Source organism: Haplochromis burtoni, unplaced genomic scaffold, assembly GCF_018398535.1.
Source record: "Haplochromis burtoni strain Fernald_Lab_line unplaced genomic scaffold, NCSU_Asbu1 Contig_1426, whole genome shotgun sequence".
NCBI classification, from domain to species: Eukaryota; Metazoa; Chordata; class Actinopteri; order Cichliformes; family Cichlidae; genus Haplochromis; species Haplochromis burtoni.
Window position 1 is genome coordinate 3,259 of NW_024583787.1, and position 16,449 is coordinate 19,707.

General features: G+C 37.3%; 1 protein-coding gene and 1 long non-coding RNA gene across 3 annotated transcripts; both read right to left on the reverse strand.

Annotated features, from left to right (window-relative positions):
- Positions 1–3,666: 3,666 nt before the first annotated feature.
- On the reverse strand, positions 3,667–6,213 carry LOC121813296. The gene is made up of 4 exons (XR_006053625.1): positions 6,196–6,213; positions 6,004–6,083; positions 5,414–5,536; positions 3,667–4,014 (listed from the first exon to the last, which is right to left on the reverse strand). It is a non-coding gene; the product is annotated as an uncharacterized LOC121813296 (long non-coding RNA).
- Positions 6,214–9,619: 3,406 nt separating this feature from the next.
- On the reverse strand, positions 9,620–14,376 carry LOC102307231 (killer cell lectin-like receptor subfamily B member 1B allele B). Of its 2 annotated transcripts, XM_014331188.2 has the most exons (8): positions 13,255–14,376; positions 12,982–13,062; positions 11,415–11,528; positions 11,121–11,165; positions 10,597–10,653; positions 10,275–10,426; positions 10,043–10,164; positions 9,620–9,952 (listed from the first exon to the last, which is right to left on the reverse strand). In XM_014331188.2, exons 1-8 carry the CDS (start codon positions 13,379–13,381, stop codon positions 9,766–9,768), a joined length of 885 nt encoding a protein of 294 aa, XP_014186674.2. In that variant the 5' UTR covers positions 13,382–14,376; the 3' UTR covers positions 9,620–9,765. The 2 variants fall into 2 exon arrangements, with proteins under 2 accessions (XP_014186674.2, XP_014186675.2); XM_014331189.2 differs by lacking the exon at positions 10,597–10,653 and having other exon boundaries at positions 13,255–14,369.
- Positions 14,377–16,449: the final 2,073 nt, after the last annotated feature.

Consider the following 16,449-nt stretch of genomic DNA (forward strand, 5'->3'; position numbering starts at 1 on the left):
CCCTAGGGTTGTTGAGAATGACTTCCAGACAGATGGACAAACCGATGGTGACTAACCAACCGGACAAAGAACACGACCACAGTGATAGATGTAGCTATACCGAGTGATAGCAACATCAGGTAAAAGGAGCACAAGAGCTCAAGAAGTACCAAGGGCTGAGAGAAGAGCTTGAACTGTCTCTGTCCAGAAGAGCACAGTCCTAGGAGTATCTCCCAGGCCTCTGGTAGAGGACCTGAGCTTGAAGGATAAAAGACCGCCTGCAGGGTGAGAGGGGATTTTAAAAAAATTGAAGCTGTAAACAGCGATGACAGGGCCCCTGCACTACCAGACGCGCTTCGGTCGTTCTGTGCTGTGGTCGACTTGACTTGCAGCTTGGGTGTGCTGTGGGTCAGCAGAGTGAACACCTCTTATGCCCACTAGGTGGCAATGGAGAACACCCACTAACTGTGTGCCCTGATTTATATCATGCCTCAAACCACCAACTGAGCCAATTTTACACAGGTATCTGTACTGCTACCTAAGTAAAGAATACCTGGTCTTTTGCCACCTCTGCATTTGCCAGTGTTATGGGAATGTTCCCGACTAGTGGAGAGTGCAAAGGAACATTAGCAAAATAGCATGCTAACCCATTAATCTCTTTTAGTAGTACAGCCTTATGCTCCAGCTTAACACAACTAAAAGGAAGGGGGCACCATCTTGTGGCAGTATTATGCAATTGTGCTTTAATTCACAAAGAGGCAGACAATTTCTTCTTCTGTGGCATTATGTTGATAACAGCACGTTAAACAGTTTAATACCACTTTTTGGAGAAAGTAATAGTGGGTCAATGTAGTGTCCAGTCTGGCCTCAGTCTAACATAAAAAGAAGAAGAGAGAAAACTTTTCTTTTTTACAGACTGTGATCATGACTTCTTGTCAATTATACTGAAAGAGTTGAAGCCAGTGAAATAATAAACACAAATATGTTGCTAAACTAATGTATTTTAGTAAACATGTCATTTAATGTCCCTTCTCTGAACAGTATACACCCACAGTAAATGAACAATGATGAGCCTGATTCCCTGAATGTGATTTTGTTAGATGTTATGAGAGTGTTTTTCTTACTTACTAAATTATTCTGTCGTCATCCACTTTAGTTATCTTCTGTGAGTTTTCAGGTCCTTTGGTGTTGCTGAAATGACAAGTTCATTCAACTTATCAGGCATGCTTTAGCTGCTCCTTGTGTACCTTGCTCCCCCAGAGTACTAATATCATCTCTCCTTGTTTTCCCAGTGGGGATCCCTCCTTTGGCCACAAGAAGTGGATCCCTGTTCATCATTACCTCACCTGCTGCTGCAAGAGCTAGCTGCTTTTCTTGGGGTGGCTGTGGCTCAGGAGGTAGAGCAGCTCACCTACTAATCAGAAGGCTGGTGGGTTGATCCCTGTCTACAAGGCAATTATATTTGAGCAAGATACTAATTCCAGTGCATCCACCAGAGTGTGAATGTTAGAAAGCACTTACATAGAAACAGTATGAAAAAGCCTGTGCCTCCCCTAGTCCTGAAAATCACCATTTGTTCTCATTGCTGTTACCTGTAATCATTTTGTTAAATTACAACAACTTTAGAAACTAATCATGGTCAACATACAACGCATACACATCTAATGTGAATAGCAGAAGCATCAAGTGAGGATTGATTTCTTTTTTGTGGATTATTTTTTAAGTATATATGTTTTTTCCCCTTATTTTTAACAGGCTTTAGGTGCATAAATTTAAACAGTCATTGTGCAGCATAAAAGAGGAACTTAGTGGCCAAAATACAATTGTTCACTATCTATGGAGCATGACTTAGCTTTTTCTTAACTTTTCAAAATGTATCAGTGTTTGTGAACAATGACCTGTATCTACCTTTAGCATTGTTGGTGGCTTTCCAGATGTACACACACATTCAAGACAAGCTGGATGATCGCTCTCTTCTTTAGTCCAAAGGATGTGGGGTTCATGTTTTCCAAAAATAACTTTAGATTTCAGTTTGTCCGATTATAGAACAGTTTTCCACTTTGCCTCAGTCAACTTTAAATGGGCTTTAACCCAAAGAAGATGGTGGTGTTTCTGGTTTCTGGGTTATGGTGCCATCATCATGGCATCATCTCTACATGACAGAGCTTTGACCTGCATTTGCAGATAGCACAGTTAGCTGTTTTTACAGACAGTGATTTCTGGAAGGGTTCCTGAGTCCATGCATGGATTTTCAGGTTTGCCACTTGTGGACAGAGTTTGTTCAAGATTGTCTGAATTGTTTGATTTATGTACTGTAGATAAGATATTGAAAATCTTCTCAATTTTTCACTGAGGAACTCTGAGATTGTTCAATTTGTAGACGGGTCATTGATGTGACATGGCAATTTCACTGTCTTACCAGACAAAAACGAAGCTTACACGTAAGTTCATTAAGGAAGATCTGTAGTCACACATCGATCTGCTTCCTGGATGTTTTGGATGCTTTGCATCACTTTCAAGCTGTTAAGCTCACATCCAATCATCTTTCTGCCTGCCTTCTTCAGGCCAATCAGCCTCCACTTGGCATGCTTTAAATCTCACTGCTCATCCGTCACTCTCCCTTGCAGTCGCCTCCCTGCAACCCACCTCCTCTCCCATGTTACTCAGGCTCCATCCAAACCTCCATCTTCATCGCCATCACTAGCGTCTAGACTGTGGGAAGTACTTCCCTAATTCTTATCACCACTGGGATTAAATTTTGCTGTCATGGCCCATCTGAATCTAATCACCAAATAGTTTAATTAATTTCTGTATATCAATAAATCATGTTCAGTTGCTTCTAATGATCTCTGCTTATTGAAATGTTAGTTAATATTGTCCTCATTTAAAATGCTGCAAATGGTTCAAAATTTATGTTTTACATGGACGTGTTAAAAAAAGACTTTATTTTTTAAAAACTTTGTGCCAAATACTTGGCCCTGTGTGAAAAATTCAGCCTTTGTCTCGTCAGTTCATTTTGTCCAGTCTCTTATTGTCGACTTGTGAACTCTGACTTTAACTGAGACCAGACAGGCCGGGATTTCTTTAGATGTTGTTCTGGCTTCTTTTGTGAGCTCCTGCATGAGTCGTTGACGTCTTCTTGGAGTAATTTTGGTAAGTTGGCCCCTAATTGAAAGATTCCCCACTGCTTTCTTCATTTGTGTATAAAGACTCTCACTGTGGTCACTGGAGTCCCAAAGCCGAAGAAGTGGCTTTGTAACCATTTCCAGACTGATAGATGTCAATGGCTTTAAGTAACCACATTATTTTCAAATATTGAAAACACAATGACAAGAAGTCAGCAGACTGGAGGTGTTTATTTCCATCAAGCACAATAGTTTTTTCTGGATCAGTGTCGTTCAAACTTTTCCAGGAAATTGTTTTTGCAAAAGCTTAAAAAAATAGAAAAAAACAAAATAAATGGTTGGAAACTGTTTCACAGAAAGCACGAGAACAGCGGCTCATAATAACAATGTGAATGAAGACAAAAGATATAAGACACGAAATATTATTCAAGTATATATCTGGCATGTAACTGGTGACCTGTTGAGGGCGTACTCCTCCGCTCGCCTTCTGACACTTGGGACTACACCCCTCCCCCTCCTTCTCCCCCCACCCAAATGTAATTGATTAAGCAGGTAAAGCAATTAGAAGGATAGGTTTTCCATGTTATATTATTCAACACTTCTCTTTAAGTTTGTCCTTGTAGTTTCTTTTAAGAGTTGGTGACATCAGAGTTGAAAAGTGTCATTTCACTATCTTTACCCTGTACTTAGATTGTTTTGTACGCTGAACTTGATGTAAACTGAATACAAACTGTCCAGTTAAGTTATTTCTTTGAGGTATAGTGCACCATTTATCAAACCAACACTTCAGACCAGGAGCGCCACCTTTTACCTCCGTCCTGTCACAGACTTCTCCATCAGGATTTTCCTCATACCAGTTGCTGGTATGAGGAACCAGTTGTCTGGTTCTTTGTTGTTCCAGTAAATCACCCTAAGAGATAAAAACAAACAAACAATAATAGCTTCAGTAAAAACTGGTATTTTTAATTCCGGGAATAAAAAACTATTTTAATAACAGTGAAACTTATTTATCAGTGATGAGCTGTTCACCCACAACCATGCTCCCTCTTTTGTAGTTAAGTGTTCTTTTCTAAACACTAATATAGACTTAAGTGTCACCTCAGCTGGTACAATCCAACTTTTATTATGCACAAGTATTGGTTAGCATTGCTGCCTCACAGCAATTTCAATTCCACCATTAGTACTTCACAGCACTAATGTACAGTAGTTTACAATTTCACAGATAGTGACAGAAGTTCATGTTACAGATAGAGACCATTGTGCATTAATGCATTCATCAGAACAAATGAAAAACCCATAGTGGTAGTATATCACTTTTATCCAGATCAGTAGATGTTTAAAGCGTGGAGACTGATTCATGCTGTTTTTATAATATACTGCAGGGGTGCAGGGGAAGGTAGGACTGAGTCCCCAGGAGGGGCAATTGCAAGCCTTGAATGAAAAGGTGTTTTTGTTTTTCTTGCAATATGTGTCATAATTGAGACAAATGATGCGGTTGTGCCCACCCTGCACTTGGACTCCTTGGTCACCTACACAGAATAACTGCATTAGCAACTTTCTGTCAAAAGAAATGTGCGCAGACACAATGAACAGGCTAAGAATGATTTAGCTATCAGCAGAATCAGTGACACAATCGAAATAACTCAGCACAGCTTAACACCATCAAATCCTTTAATTTCAAAAAGAGCCAGAGAGAGTGAAGCAGCAGCAGGTCTGTCTCCAAATGATGTGACTCAAACTGAGATCATGTAGCAGCAACCAAACATTATTCCAAGCGATCACTCATTCACCTGTAAGCTTATCAACACTAACACCAAATGACATTAAGCTTTATTGTATGTTGGCCCAGTGGTTCTTAACGGGTGTGCCATGAGGTAAGCAAGACATTTTGAGGAAGTAGGTGTTCTTCAGGGAGATGAAACAGCATTTTAAAATGCCACAATGAAAAAAAAAAGAAAAATGTAGGGAGTCACATATATTGTCTATAACAATTTTTTTTGCTAGTTTTAATTAAATGTGAGCTGCAAGCCTACACTCTTGCCATGTTTTCATGTCTTGTGTGTGTGTGAATTGTCTTGTGTATTGACTTTCATGTATCTTTCATGTCAGATGTGATTTTGTATTTCATGAGCGTGAAATCGTCTCTTCACAGACTTCCTGTGGCTGCAATAAAGTGCTGAAGTCAGAAGATGGCCAGTGCATTTGTGAGCTGACAGCACATATAAATTCTGTTTCTTTGGTAATTTAAAGCAGATCAGAAATTTTATTGATTTTAAATAAAGTTTATGAATAAAAGTGTTTAAACTCACAGAAGTAGAACGTCAAAAAGACAGCAGTTGCCAGGAGAACACAGAAAACCACCACCGCCCCTATTTTTGTGGTGACCATTGACCCTCTGTTTACTTGTTCATGTTGAGGTTCAAAAACTTCGTCTGTTGAATATTTAGAGGAGACAGAGGGTGGAATAATTAAATAACACAAAATAGTGTTGCTGTGTACAGGTAAAAGGACTGTAATATTTATTAGTAATGATCTAGTATTTATGAGTTATAGCATTTAAAGGTTGGAGGACCACAGCTGCAAAGAAACACTGACATGCTAAATAAGGGATAACTACATGTTGAATACATCACAAGCCCCAATCGTTCCTGTTTTTATCATTTTCTAAGTTACTTTAAACTTACAATTAAATGTCTGTCTTGGCATTTTCTCCTATCAATAAAGCTTAACAAAGTCTGAATGCTTGTATTTTGCAAATGTGCAAAGTAAATATCATCATCTAGACTTGCAGCATGATGATAGATTTTAAGATATGTGCAGATGATCCTGTTTTTATTCCAGAATAAACATATTATGTTCAAATAGCTTTTATACAGAACAAAAGAAGAGTCGTCTTTACCTTCCCCCACATCGCCACTGTCTGAATGGCTCATCGTTTCAGGCTTAAAGATCCTGAGTTCAGCGTTAGTCCAGCTGTCTCTGAATAATAGAAGTACTTTAATAAAGATTTATGTTTTACTGAAGCTTTTGACAAAAGCAGAAAAACACAAGTACTTGGCGATATTTCTCCTGAAGCTATGTTTGCTCTTACCTCTCTTTAGGCTGTTCAAAAGAAACACTGTACCTAATTTTCATGTTTCACAACTTTTTCATGAATCATGATAACAGGGAGGAGACTTTCACCACAGTCTACTTCCTCATATTTGAATAACACTTTTCACAAAATCCATTTTTATACATTTCATGGAAACTACTGTTCTTTTGTAAATTAATAAAAATACCACAAGGACCACAGCCCTGCAGGCGCTGCAATCTTCTCCAGAGTTTGATTTGCAGGACTCACAACCTTCATCTCTTTTCCCCTTCCTCATTCCAGTTGTTCAGCACCAAGAGCTCAGGCAAAAAACTGACATCACCAGGAATTAGGCATAGAGAGCTACTAAACCCAAAATATAACCTCACAGTGGATAAGGAACAAAAAGAAAAAGTAGCCTTCAAAATAAAACAGGAAAAACTCAGAAGACAAAAACCATATAATCATTTTCCAGAGAGGACTCTCTTTTAACTTGTGGATTTTACATTTTAATCAACTATACATGCATGCATGGTTGATAACCCACTATCTTCTTCAGGTCATCTACTACCTTTACTGGTCTTGTGGTCTCAGCGAAAGCTCAAGAGAGACAGAGTATTCTGATCTCTTGTCTTTCCTCTTTCACTACCAGCTGTCAATCTCACTCACACTGCATCCTGTAGTCATGAAGTCACAACTGCTCTCCAAAGTTTTCTTTTTACCATTACATTGTTGTCTGCGTATGACAACAATGAACTTGAGTGACATCCCATTTTCATCTGAAAGGTGTTTTATTGAGTTCAGGTCAAGACTCTGTCAGTCTTCCACACCAAACTCACTTATAAATGTCTATATGGACCTTGCTTTGTGCACTGGCAGCAGTCATGTTGGAACAGGAAGGGCCAGCCACAAACTCTTCCCACAAAGAGCATTAAATTGTACAAAATATCTTGGTATGCTGAAGCGTTAAGAGTTCCTTTCACTAGAACTAAGGGCCCGGGCCCAGCTCCTGAAAAAACAATCCCATTAATGTACGAACTGTAGCTGCATCATCTGTCCTCTAGATGGAGCTTTAATAACTGAATCAAGACCATCTGCTGGATTAAAATAGGAGGCTTGAGGCAGAGATAAGGTGCAGACTAACCAGGCTTTTATTCACCAAGATTAACAGAAAGCAAAACATAAGAAAAACTAAAACAATACAGCACAGAGATGTAGCAGGACAGTTATCCAAAGTGTAAGTCACTTGTTTTCCAGCCATAGGACCTGAGCACCTTGCAGTCATTGTTTAAACCATGAACTTCTCTGTACACCAAAGTATTCAAGAGTAAAATGTAACGCAGAGAGAACAATGATCCCAGGCACAGCAGCAAATCTGCAAAACAATTCTGAAAAGGAAAATAGTCAACATGTTGCAATGGCCCAGTCAAACTCCACACTTCAGCTTGTGGTACTGTGGTGAGAGATTAATGAGCGGAGTGAGACTGATGGTCATACTGCTGCTTCTACTACTGCTAATATACTACTAATAATGAGGTTATTGCTTCTAAAGGTGATAATCTTTGCTGCTAATCTTCTAATCTGTTAATCTGGAACAGTATAGTTTGACATATTCAAGTCATCAGGACTTTTTTACTTCCAGTTTTGTTTTGTTATTTTCTGAATGAGTGTGAATCCCAGGCCCACATCACAGGTGTAGGTGTAAACAGAGGGAAGGTCTAATTGTAGGTGTCCTAGAATGGGTGAAAAGAGCAGATCAGTCTGGAGATCTTCAAAAGTAATCTTACACTCAGGTGTTGGCTTAAATTTGGCCGCATGTTTATGTTTTAGTGGATTCAACAGTTTGGAAAGTTGGGAGAAATTTGTGACAAGCTAGTGGCACAGGCAGTGTGGTAAATGTAGCCAAAATAAAGTAATTGAAATTTACTCAGTAGATATTCATCATGACAAAAGAGGATCTTTGTAAACCAGTTCGACCAGGAACTCGGACATTACACACAAATGGAAGATCTCTCGTCTTCTCTCGTCTTAGAAATAATATTAGTTTATTTTGAACTCAAAGATGAAATTCATGTCAATGTCGGTTTCCCTAATATTTAATCAATGAAAGTTAATTTGAGGCTTTACAGAGAAAAGATAAGTGAAGCTTTGCATCCCTTATCTAAAAGATACAACTGCAGTTAGCTATAAGATATCGGGAATTTGACTTTCAAAACTTTAAATGCTGACATTTTTTGCTACTAAAGCAATACTGCGTGATACATGAATAGTATAAGTGTCAAGTTTTACATTGATAGTAAACATTTATCTGCTCTGGGTTTCATGGTCTGGAAACATTTACCACAAATGTGTAATGGAAACATTTTGTTATCTGATCATGTGACATGAGAAAAAGTCAGTCCCTTCACTGCTGCTTTTAGTTTAGATAAAACTTTATTAATCCCTCGGGTGGGTTACTCCGGGAAATTCAGTTCAGTTCACTTTTCGCCTCATTATTAACACTTGACTGGTTCTATTCTTTCTTTAAATTTCACCAAGTATTCTTAAAACACTGAAGGTGGCCTCAAGTTTGCTGGTACTTAAATAAAACTTCCTAGTCTCACTGACAAAAAAAATAAAATAAAATTGTACAGAAAGCAAATTCATAGAATCAGTGGCTAATCCTCGTACATGTCTTAGGATTGTGGAGGAAGAGAAAATGCAAATTTCACAGTGAAAGGCCCAGGAAGGTTTGAGCCCAGAATGTTGTTGATGTGAGGCAACAGTGCTAAACACTGCACCCCCATGCCAACTAAGTTTTATGCAGATAAAAATATTTTACTCCAGGATAGATGTTTTTCTTCTATTCTGGGAAGTTTTGTTCAGACTGGTGGTTGTTTGATGATCAACACTCACGTCTCATTGGAGCTCTGTTTTTCTTCACCTTCGTGTTGATGAATTTAAAGGACTGAGAGTTCCTCGTACTTAAATAGTTAAATTTTCCTTAAATTCACATCAATGAAACATTCTGTCATTTTAGGATATAGATAAGTTGTTGGTCAATAAGCTGATATCTTTTAGACATCTGGTATATTTAGCTTAGATTTAGAGCAGGGATCGTTTACTGAGAAAAGTATGACAGTGTTCACTGAAACCACACAGTAAATCATCTTCGTATGAACTGTTCTTGTGTGGAAACGTGTGAGAGTAACACCAACAAGATGAAAGTATTTATTACTCAAAAATACAGTACAACTAATATATATTATATGAGTTAGTTATATTATATTTATAAAGCATAAAGCTTGGATAAATGGTAACCAAACTCTTCCATTAAACTGAAGTTTTTGTATTTTTTTTATAAATTTCTTAACGATAAAATGAGGCAAATTTTTCATTTCCACAGCAGCAACGCCGCCGTACACCACAACAATACTGTTAATAAAAACAAATCACCAAAATATGTTATTCAGATTTATTCAAGTATATTTTATTTTTTAATAAAAGCAAATCTAGAAGAGATATACAGTTTAGATATTAACTTTGTAAACAAATCGCAACTCCAACGTCTGTATTTTTACTGACACTCTTTTATAGACTGACTGAACTTTAGACAGTTGCACATTTACAAAGTTCAGTCACTCTTTGTTTCTCACAAATACTTCTATGATGCGTTTTGCAGGACAAAAGCTTAGCTCCACCTTTTGCCTCCAGCCTTAAACAGCTTTGCTCATCAGGATTTGCCCCTTTTGTCCCATTCTTTAAGCCTTGATCTTTGTTTTTCCAAAAGGTCAAACTAAGAATTAAAACAAAACAGAAGATGTTCAGTAAAAAATGGTGACTTTCATTCTGGAAATGAATACAAATATTTTCACAATAATTGAACCTTGTGTTCAGCGGTGATCCGTCCCTCCAAACCCATGTGTTGTTTTTAGCTAAGTATATCAGTTCGATCCAGAACTTGTCATCAGAGTTCTTGATTCCTTTCAGTTTACTCTCCAGGAATTCCTGAAAGAATTTGTATTCAAATTATTCTGAGATGTTTCTGTTATGAGATGATGAAACAGCAGGATGTGATAAAATACATGAGAACATGAATCTGCAGCAGTGTGTTATACCTGCTCCTCCTTGCTGTTTATCTTAACCAGATCTCCTTTTTTAGCTCCACATTCATCTCTGCTCTCGTTCCAGGAGGTTTTAGCGATGGAGAAATAATAGCACTTTCCTTTATGTTTCTCCCAGCCATCTTCACATTTATAACTCGGCTGATCTTTGAAGAGATTACAACAACAACTTCAGTCTGGCGGAAAATGTCATTGTTCATGTTTTCTCCTCTTTCTATCACTCCAACAGTCAATGTTTCTTTAAGCATCATCAGAGGATAAAAGTAATAAAAAGAAAATATAAAAATATAAATGTAAAAAATACTTGAAAATTTACTTTTTGCATTAGGACATTGTGAACATGTAGGCTGCACCGTGCTCCATGGTTTTGGTTCTATTTTGGGGAAAAAAGGGGATCGGACTGTCATCCGTCTGATTTAAACTCGTCTTCGTGTGGTTTGGGAGCAGCAGGAGGCTTCTTCTGTCCTCCGTTTATATTCTAACTTCCTCTTTCTGTCAGTCCATCAATGTTTATTTAATCATCATCAGAGGGTACAAATATGTCAAAGACAAAATTCAAAACTTACTTTTCATTTCAGGAGACTGTGGACATGTGGACTATACTGTATTGTATAGCATCTTAGCACAATTTTTTTTTTAAAATTAATCTCTTGTTCATCAAGAATGTCTCTGTTTTTCAAATACTGAACAGAAATTAACAAAAGTCTTATACTACAGCCAAAACAGGGTTTGGATATTCATGTAAGATCAGCTGTTGTGAACGTTGTAAGTGAGAGTTTAGATGTCCGAAAAAATCCACCTTCGATCCAGCATTGCAGCTTTGGAGTTTCACATGCTTACCTTTCTGTTTGTTTCTTCCCTCTCTGTGATGTCCTGGCTTGAATGCTGATTTAAAAAAGTGTAAGACAAAAAACAAAGAAATCAGTCAACAACAAACTAAAAGACATGTAGATTTTTGAATTCCTTAAATTAAAAAAAGTATTTTCTGACATGAGCCCTAAAAAGTTAAAACAAGTAAACACATCCACTTGAGAAATGTTAAACAGAAAGATTATTACTTTGCCCTCATTTTATTTTTTTTAGAACACTATCCTTGTAAATATTATGAAAGAAAATTAAAATTGTAGCGCTCACAGGTAACACACAGAGCAATGACAGCAGCAGCCAGGAGAGCAATGACAACCAGCAGGACCACTCTCTCTGAGAGCAGCTTCGAATGTCCGCTCAGCTCTGCTTGTTGAGGAAGCTCTGAAGAGTTAGCAAAGACAGAGATGTCACAGATATGAGAGATAAACATGTACAGATTGCTGTCACAACAACGTGAGTTTAGAATATACAAGGTGTGATCAAGAATTTCTGACTCAGAAGAGTCACAAATAAGATGCTTCTTACAGCTGGCAGTTTAGAAAATAAAACACAATAACCCAGGTAATTTTATGTAGCTGATATTAGATATAAAGACTGTAGTCCTTCATGTGGACTTTCATTAGAGCTGCAGTTTAATGGTTCTCTAAGTACCACCCAGGAAGACATAAAATAGCTTTAGCTGAGAACTCCTCAACCAAACAACCTCAAACACAACGCTTCACTTCCTGTGGTTTCCAGCATTGCTCCTACTTTAGCATCAGATTAAGAGTTATTGAGAAATGTTAAAAGAACACAAGAAAACCTCTGAGTAAATGTTTGATTTTATGTTTTTAATATTTTTATGATCCACTTTGTGATTTTGATCCTGAAAGCTCCTGTATATTTATATTTTACCTTTACCTTTTGCTTGAAGTGAGATGAAACTCCTTTAAAGATACTTTCTCAGCTTCCTTTTTTCTGGCCTTTTTCTGGCTTTATAAAATAGGCGAAGCGAAGAGTGACAGGAAAGTGGAGGGAGAGAGAGGGTAAGACATGTGGCAAGGCCTGTGATGAGCAGACGATTGGCAGCTCATTCCAGTGAGCTAAACCAGCACCCACTTAAATGAAAATTAGACATCAGTATATCTCGATGCTATATATATATATATATGTATGTATAATATGTATGTATATATATATATATATATATATATATATGTATATATGTATTATAATTATATATATATATATAGTATATATTTATATATATATGTATATTATATATATATATATATATATATATATATATATATATATAGAATATATATATATGAATATAATATAGATAAGATAAGATAAGATAAGATAAGATAAGATAAGATAGAACTTTATTAATCCCTCGGGTGGGTTCCTCTGAAATCGACTTCCAAAAAAAGCACAGCAACGACCGAAGTTACAGTTACAGAATTGTTATATATATACACACACACACACACATATATAAATACAGAGACAAATATAAATAAAATATACAAAGGGGATAAATAGAATAAATAGGAATAAAAAATAAAAATACAACTGAATTGCACATTTCTGTAAAAATGCTATATACAATAACATACAGCAAGATTTTTGGAGAGATTCAAATTAATTCATCCCCCCCCCCTTTTTTTTTTCATTGATTCACTCTCATTTTTTGTTTCCAAAGTCAGCGCTCTGTGTGACTTAAGAACATGTTTTTATTTTTAAGTAAAAAATACAAATAGATTTATCTGATGGCTGTTTGCTTCCTGATCGATACTGAGTGCTGTTCAAAGTTCATCCTCCTGTTAAATAAAACCTCGTCTGTACCTACCAGGCACCTCTGTCGTGGACGGCTGAGTCCTTGAAATATTGTCTTGAGAGAAAGTGGGATTAGCCACTGGAGAAGCTCTTTCTACAACACAAAACATGAAACCAAACTCTTAGTTAGTTAGAAATTCTTGTCTGTTGATAAATTTTATTTTAAAAATTCCCTACAAGGTTGTACTTAAAAAATAAAACAAGAAAACCACAAGAAACTACTATTTTGAGAGTTTTTTCCTGAGAAATCTTATTACTCATTAGAAAGATGAATATACAGACTCACCATTGGTCTCCTTCTTTGCTTTTATAAACCTCACATTAGAATAAAGCACTTCTTCTTCAGGCATTTTAATGCTTTGTGCTACCATCAGTGAGACTGAAAGAGAAGTTACACAACACGCAGACAACATGAAAAACAACTTCCTGTAAAACAGACGAAAGGGGAGGGCTTTACAAACCACAACTCCACAATATCTGACATTTTTAATCTCATGTCATTTTCAAAAGAAATGTTTCACATCCATTTTTTGTGTAGATAAAATAAATAAATAATAAATATATAAAAAACGAAGAGGTAATTGAGATGACCAGACCGAATAACTGTTCGTAAGCACAAAGAAGTTGTAAATAATTCTCTTCATCTGTAATGAATCAATCAGTGTGCAATGCTTTCCTTTAAAAGTTAAGATCTTAAAATGTCGAAATGTCTTTTGTTATGACCTAAGATAATCTGTTGCCTCGAAGGTGTGTGTGTGTTGGTGGAGCTGCTGATTGGTTTGTAAAGGTTCCTGTGACTGGATTGGATAATTGAATGGACCTGAGCATCTTAAACTCCAGCTGACAGCCACCTCTGTCCACTCCTTGTCGCGTCTACAAAGAACAAAGAACCAAGCAGTTGCAAGTAGCACCAAGTAGTTGTATGAGAAGCCTGAACAGAAGTCCATTAGGGAATTTTGTGAGCTAAGTTGTGTTTCTGATATGCTGTTAGTTAAGAGTGTTTTGTAGAGAAATGTAAATACTTATAAACTGCATATATTGAGCACTGCAGCAGTAGCAGGAGTGAGACGAGTGTTTGTGTTGAAATCCATTTTGGTTATTGGTTAGAAACATTGGTTCAATAATTGTTTTTTGTTTTCCTTTTATTGTCGCTTAGAGAACAGTAGGGATCACTGGATACTTTTATTTGTTGAGATGGCACTGCTAACCTCCAAAGCAGATAAACTGCTGCTTAGCATCTTCAGCTGTTCTGTGTTGCTAGCCTTTTCTGGGAGTGGCAGGAGTGAGGAGTTGTGCGTCATGTTATGTCGAGGGTACCCCTAGACCACTAGGCAAAGTAACACTTTCCTGTTCTAGGCAAACAGATAATTTGTTATTACATAAAATAAGCTTTAAAATCGTTTAATTCTTTTTATTTAGCAAGTGTAACTCGTGGCAAAACCTGCAACAGACAGCCCATCATGTCCATTTCAGGCTTTGCCTCTCCAAAGCATGAAAAGCACACACATGCAGAAGTTGCAGTAACAACAGATACAGATATTTTATTTCAAGGCAACATAAAAATAATCAGTGGAAAGTGATTAAACAGACATTATTAACACATTTACATATTAGCATCTACAGGACCTGGGAATGTACTTCATATGTTTTTTTTTTTATTCACTAGCAAATTCTTGGCTTTAAATATTCTCTCCCCCTGCTGGTAATGAAACTTCTGCATGCATATCCTTTCACATTTTGGGAAGGCAAAGCATTTTGAGCACACCCCACCTCCATTTTTGACCTATTTTTGATGGTTTGAAGTCAACAAGTCATTTATAGCAGCTTAAATTCCTGCCATAATTTTTTAAGTACCAGAAATCACTTTTAGCAAGCGATCACTTTTAGGCACTGGCACATGAAACAAGCATTCCTCAAGCTGCTGGGTAAGGTGCTCGTAGCTTTGCTCATTTGAGTCAGGGAAAAAAGTCCCTCGCATGAGTGCGGCTTGAACCGTGGTGTCCCAAGTGCACTGTCTCTCGATGAGGACGTGGTCCCCTGCGACCAACCCAAATGCATCAGTGACATCATCATCATCGTTGTTGTCATCGGCACCATTGGCAGTGTCGCCAACAACATCAGCAGCAGTAGGACCGAGGACTGTAGGACACAAAACGTGTGTCGGAAGGTGCAGCAAGTACATATGTAGGGGTTGTACTGTGCTGTACTGTCCCACGTGTGCAAGCTGGATCTAGGCAGGTAAGCATTGTAAGTTGGTAGGTAGGTGGATAGAGAGCAAGTGGTTTCAGGGACACAGAAGAACAAGATCAAGAACCTCATGGTGGGTCTGAATGACTCTTCTGTTTTGTTGCAGGTCAGACTGACCCATCTTAAAATTAAATAATCTAAATTAAGTACAAGAGCAAAACAAAGAGTCAAGGCCGCAATCAGTTGCAAAAGCACTAGAGTCTAAATGAATGTTGTCTCTGTTGTCATGAGTAAACGGACACTCGCCCTGCAACGCCTCTGTGTGTGTATCGGGTACTTGTCACCGTTTTATTTTCTGGAAGGCACCATGTGGTTGACTTGAGTACTGAACTCAGTCCTGTTGCGTCTCCAAAGACAACATCCCACCCCCAACAAAACTCACACGCAAACACCCAAATAGTGATAACACTTATACACCCACCCAAATCCATCAAGTGAATGCTGGTGTGATACACTTTTAATCTTGCAACCACGCAATTAAAACAGAGCTTTAAAGTCAACGTTTGGCATTACAGTCTTTGTTCTTCAACAAAGGCTGAACTCTCGTGAAACGCTTTCATGTTATTTCTTTAAGTAGTCTCCAGGACCAGTTCTCCAGGCTTCTTAAATGACATTCAAAGCGCTTCTTTATATGTTTGCTGTCATCTGTTACTTTAAATAAATTTGGTGATTTGCAGTACAAAATGCATAAATGGTCAAACTGACTGTAAAGTTTCATCCATTTATTTTACATTTTCAAAAGTTTTTATATTTTAACAGGTGAAAATATTTAATAATGAAATGTGTTAAAAGAATGTGAAACTATACAAGTCAAAGTTTTTGTGAACAAAGCGCCATCTGTAGATGACACTCTGCAATTGCATTAAAGTGACGTATGTACCGTGGAAAGTGCATACCAGTGGCAATTCTAGGTGGCTGTATCTGTGAACAGTAAACATTTTTCTTTTTAAAGAAAAGAATTCAAAGTGCCAAAAAAAGACGTGTTATCATATGTGTTGTGCAGTGATAGTGCAGCAGAAAATGTTAGCGGTAAAATCATGTGGATACAAGTACCAAATCAATTTTTACAACCATTCATCATACTCGTTTCATGAAATCCATTAGTCAGGATAAATTTAAAAAATGGCAACCATTTTCAAGATGGCCACCAAACGGTAAGAACATTTAGAGACAAATTCAACAAGACTGGGCTTTGTGAGTGTCTTCATCCTTAGTCTTGTAAAAGTTGAGTTTA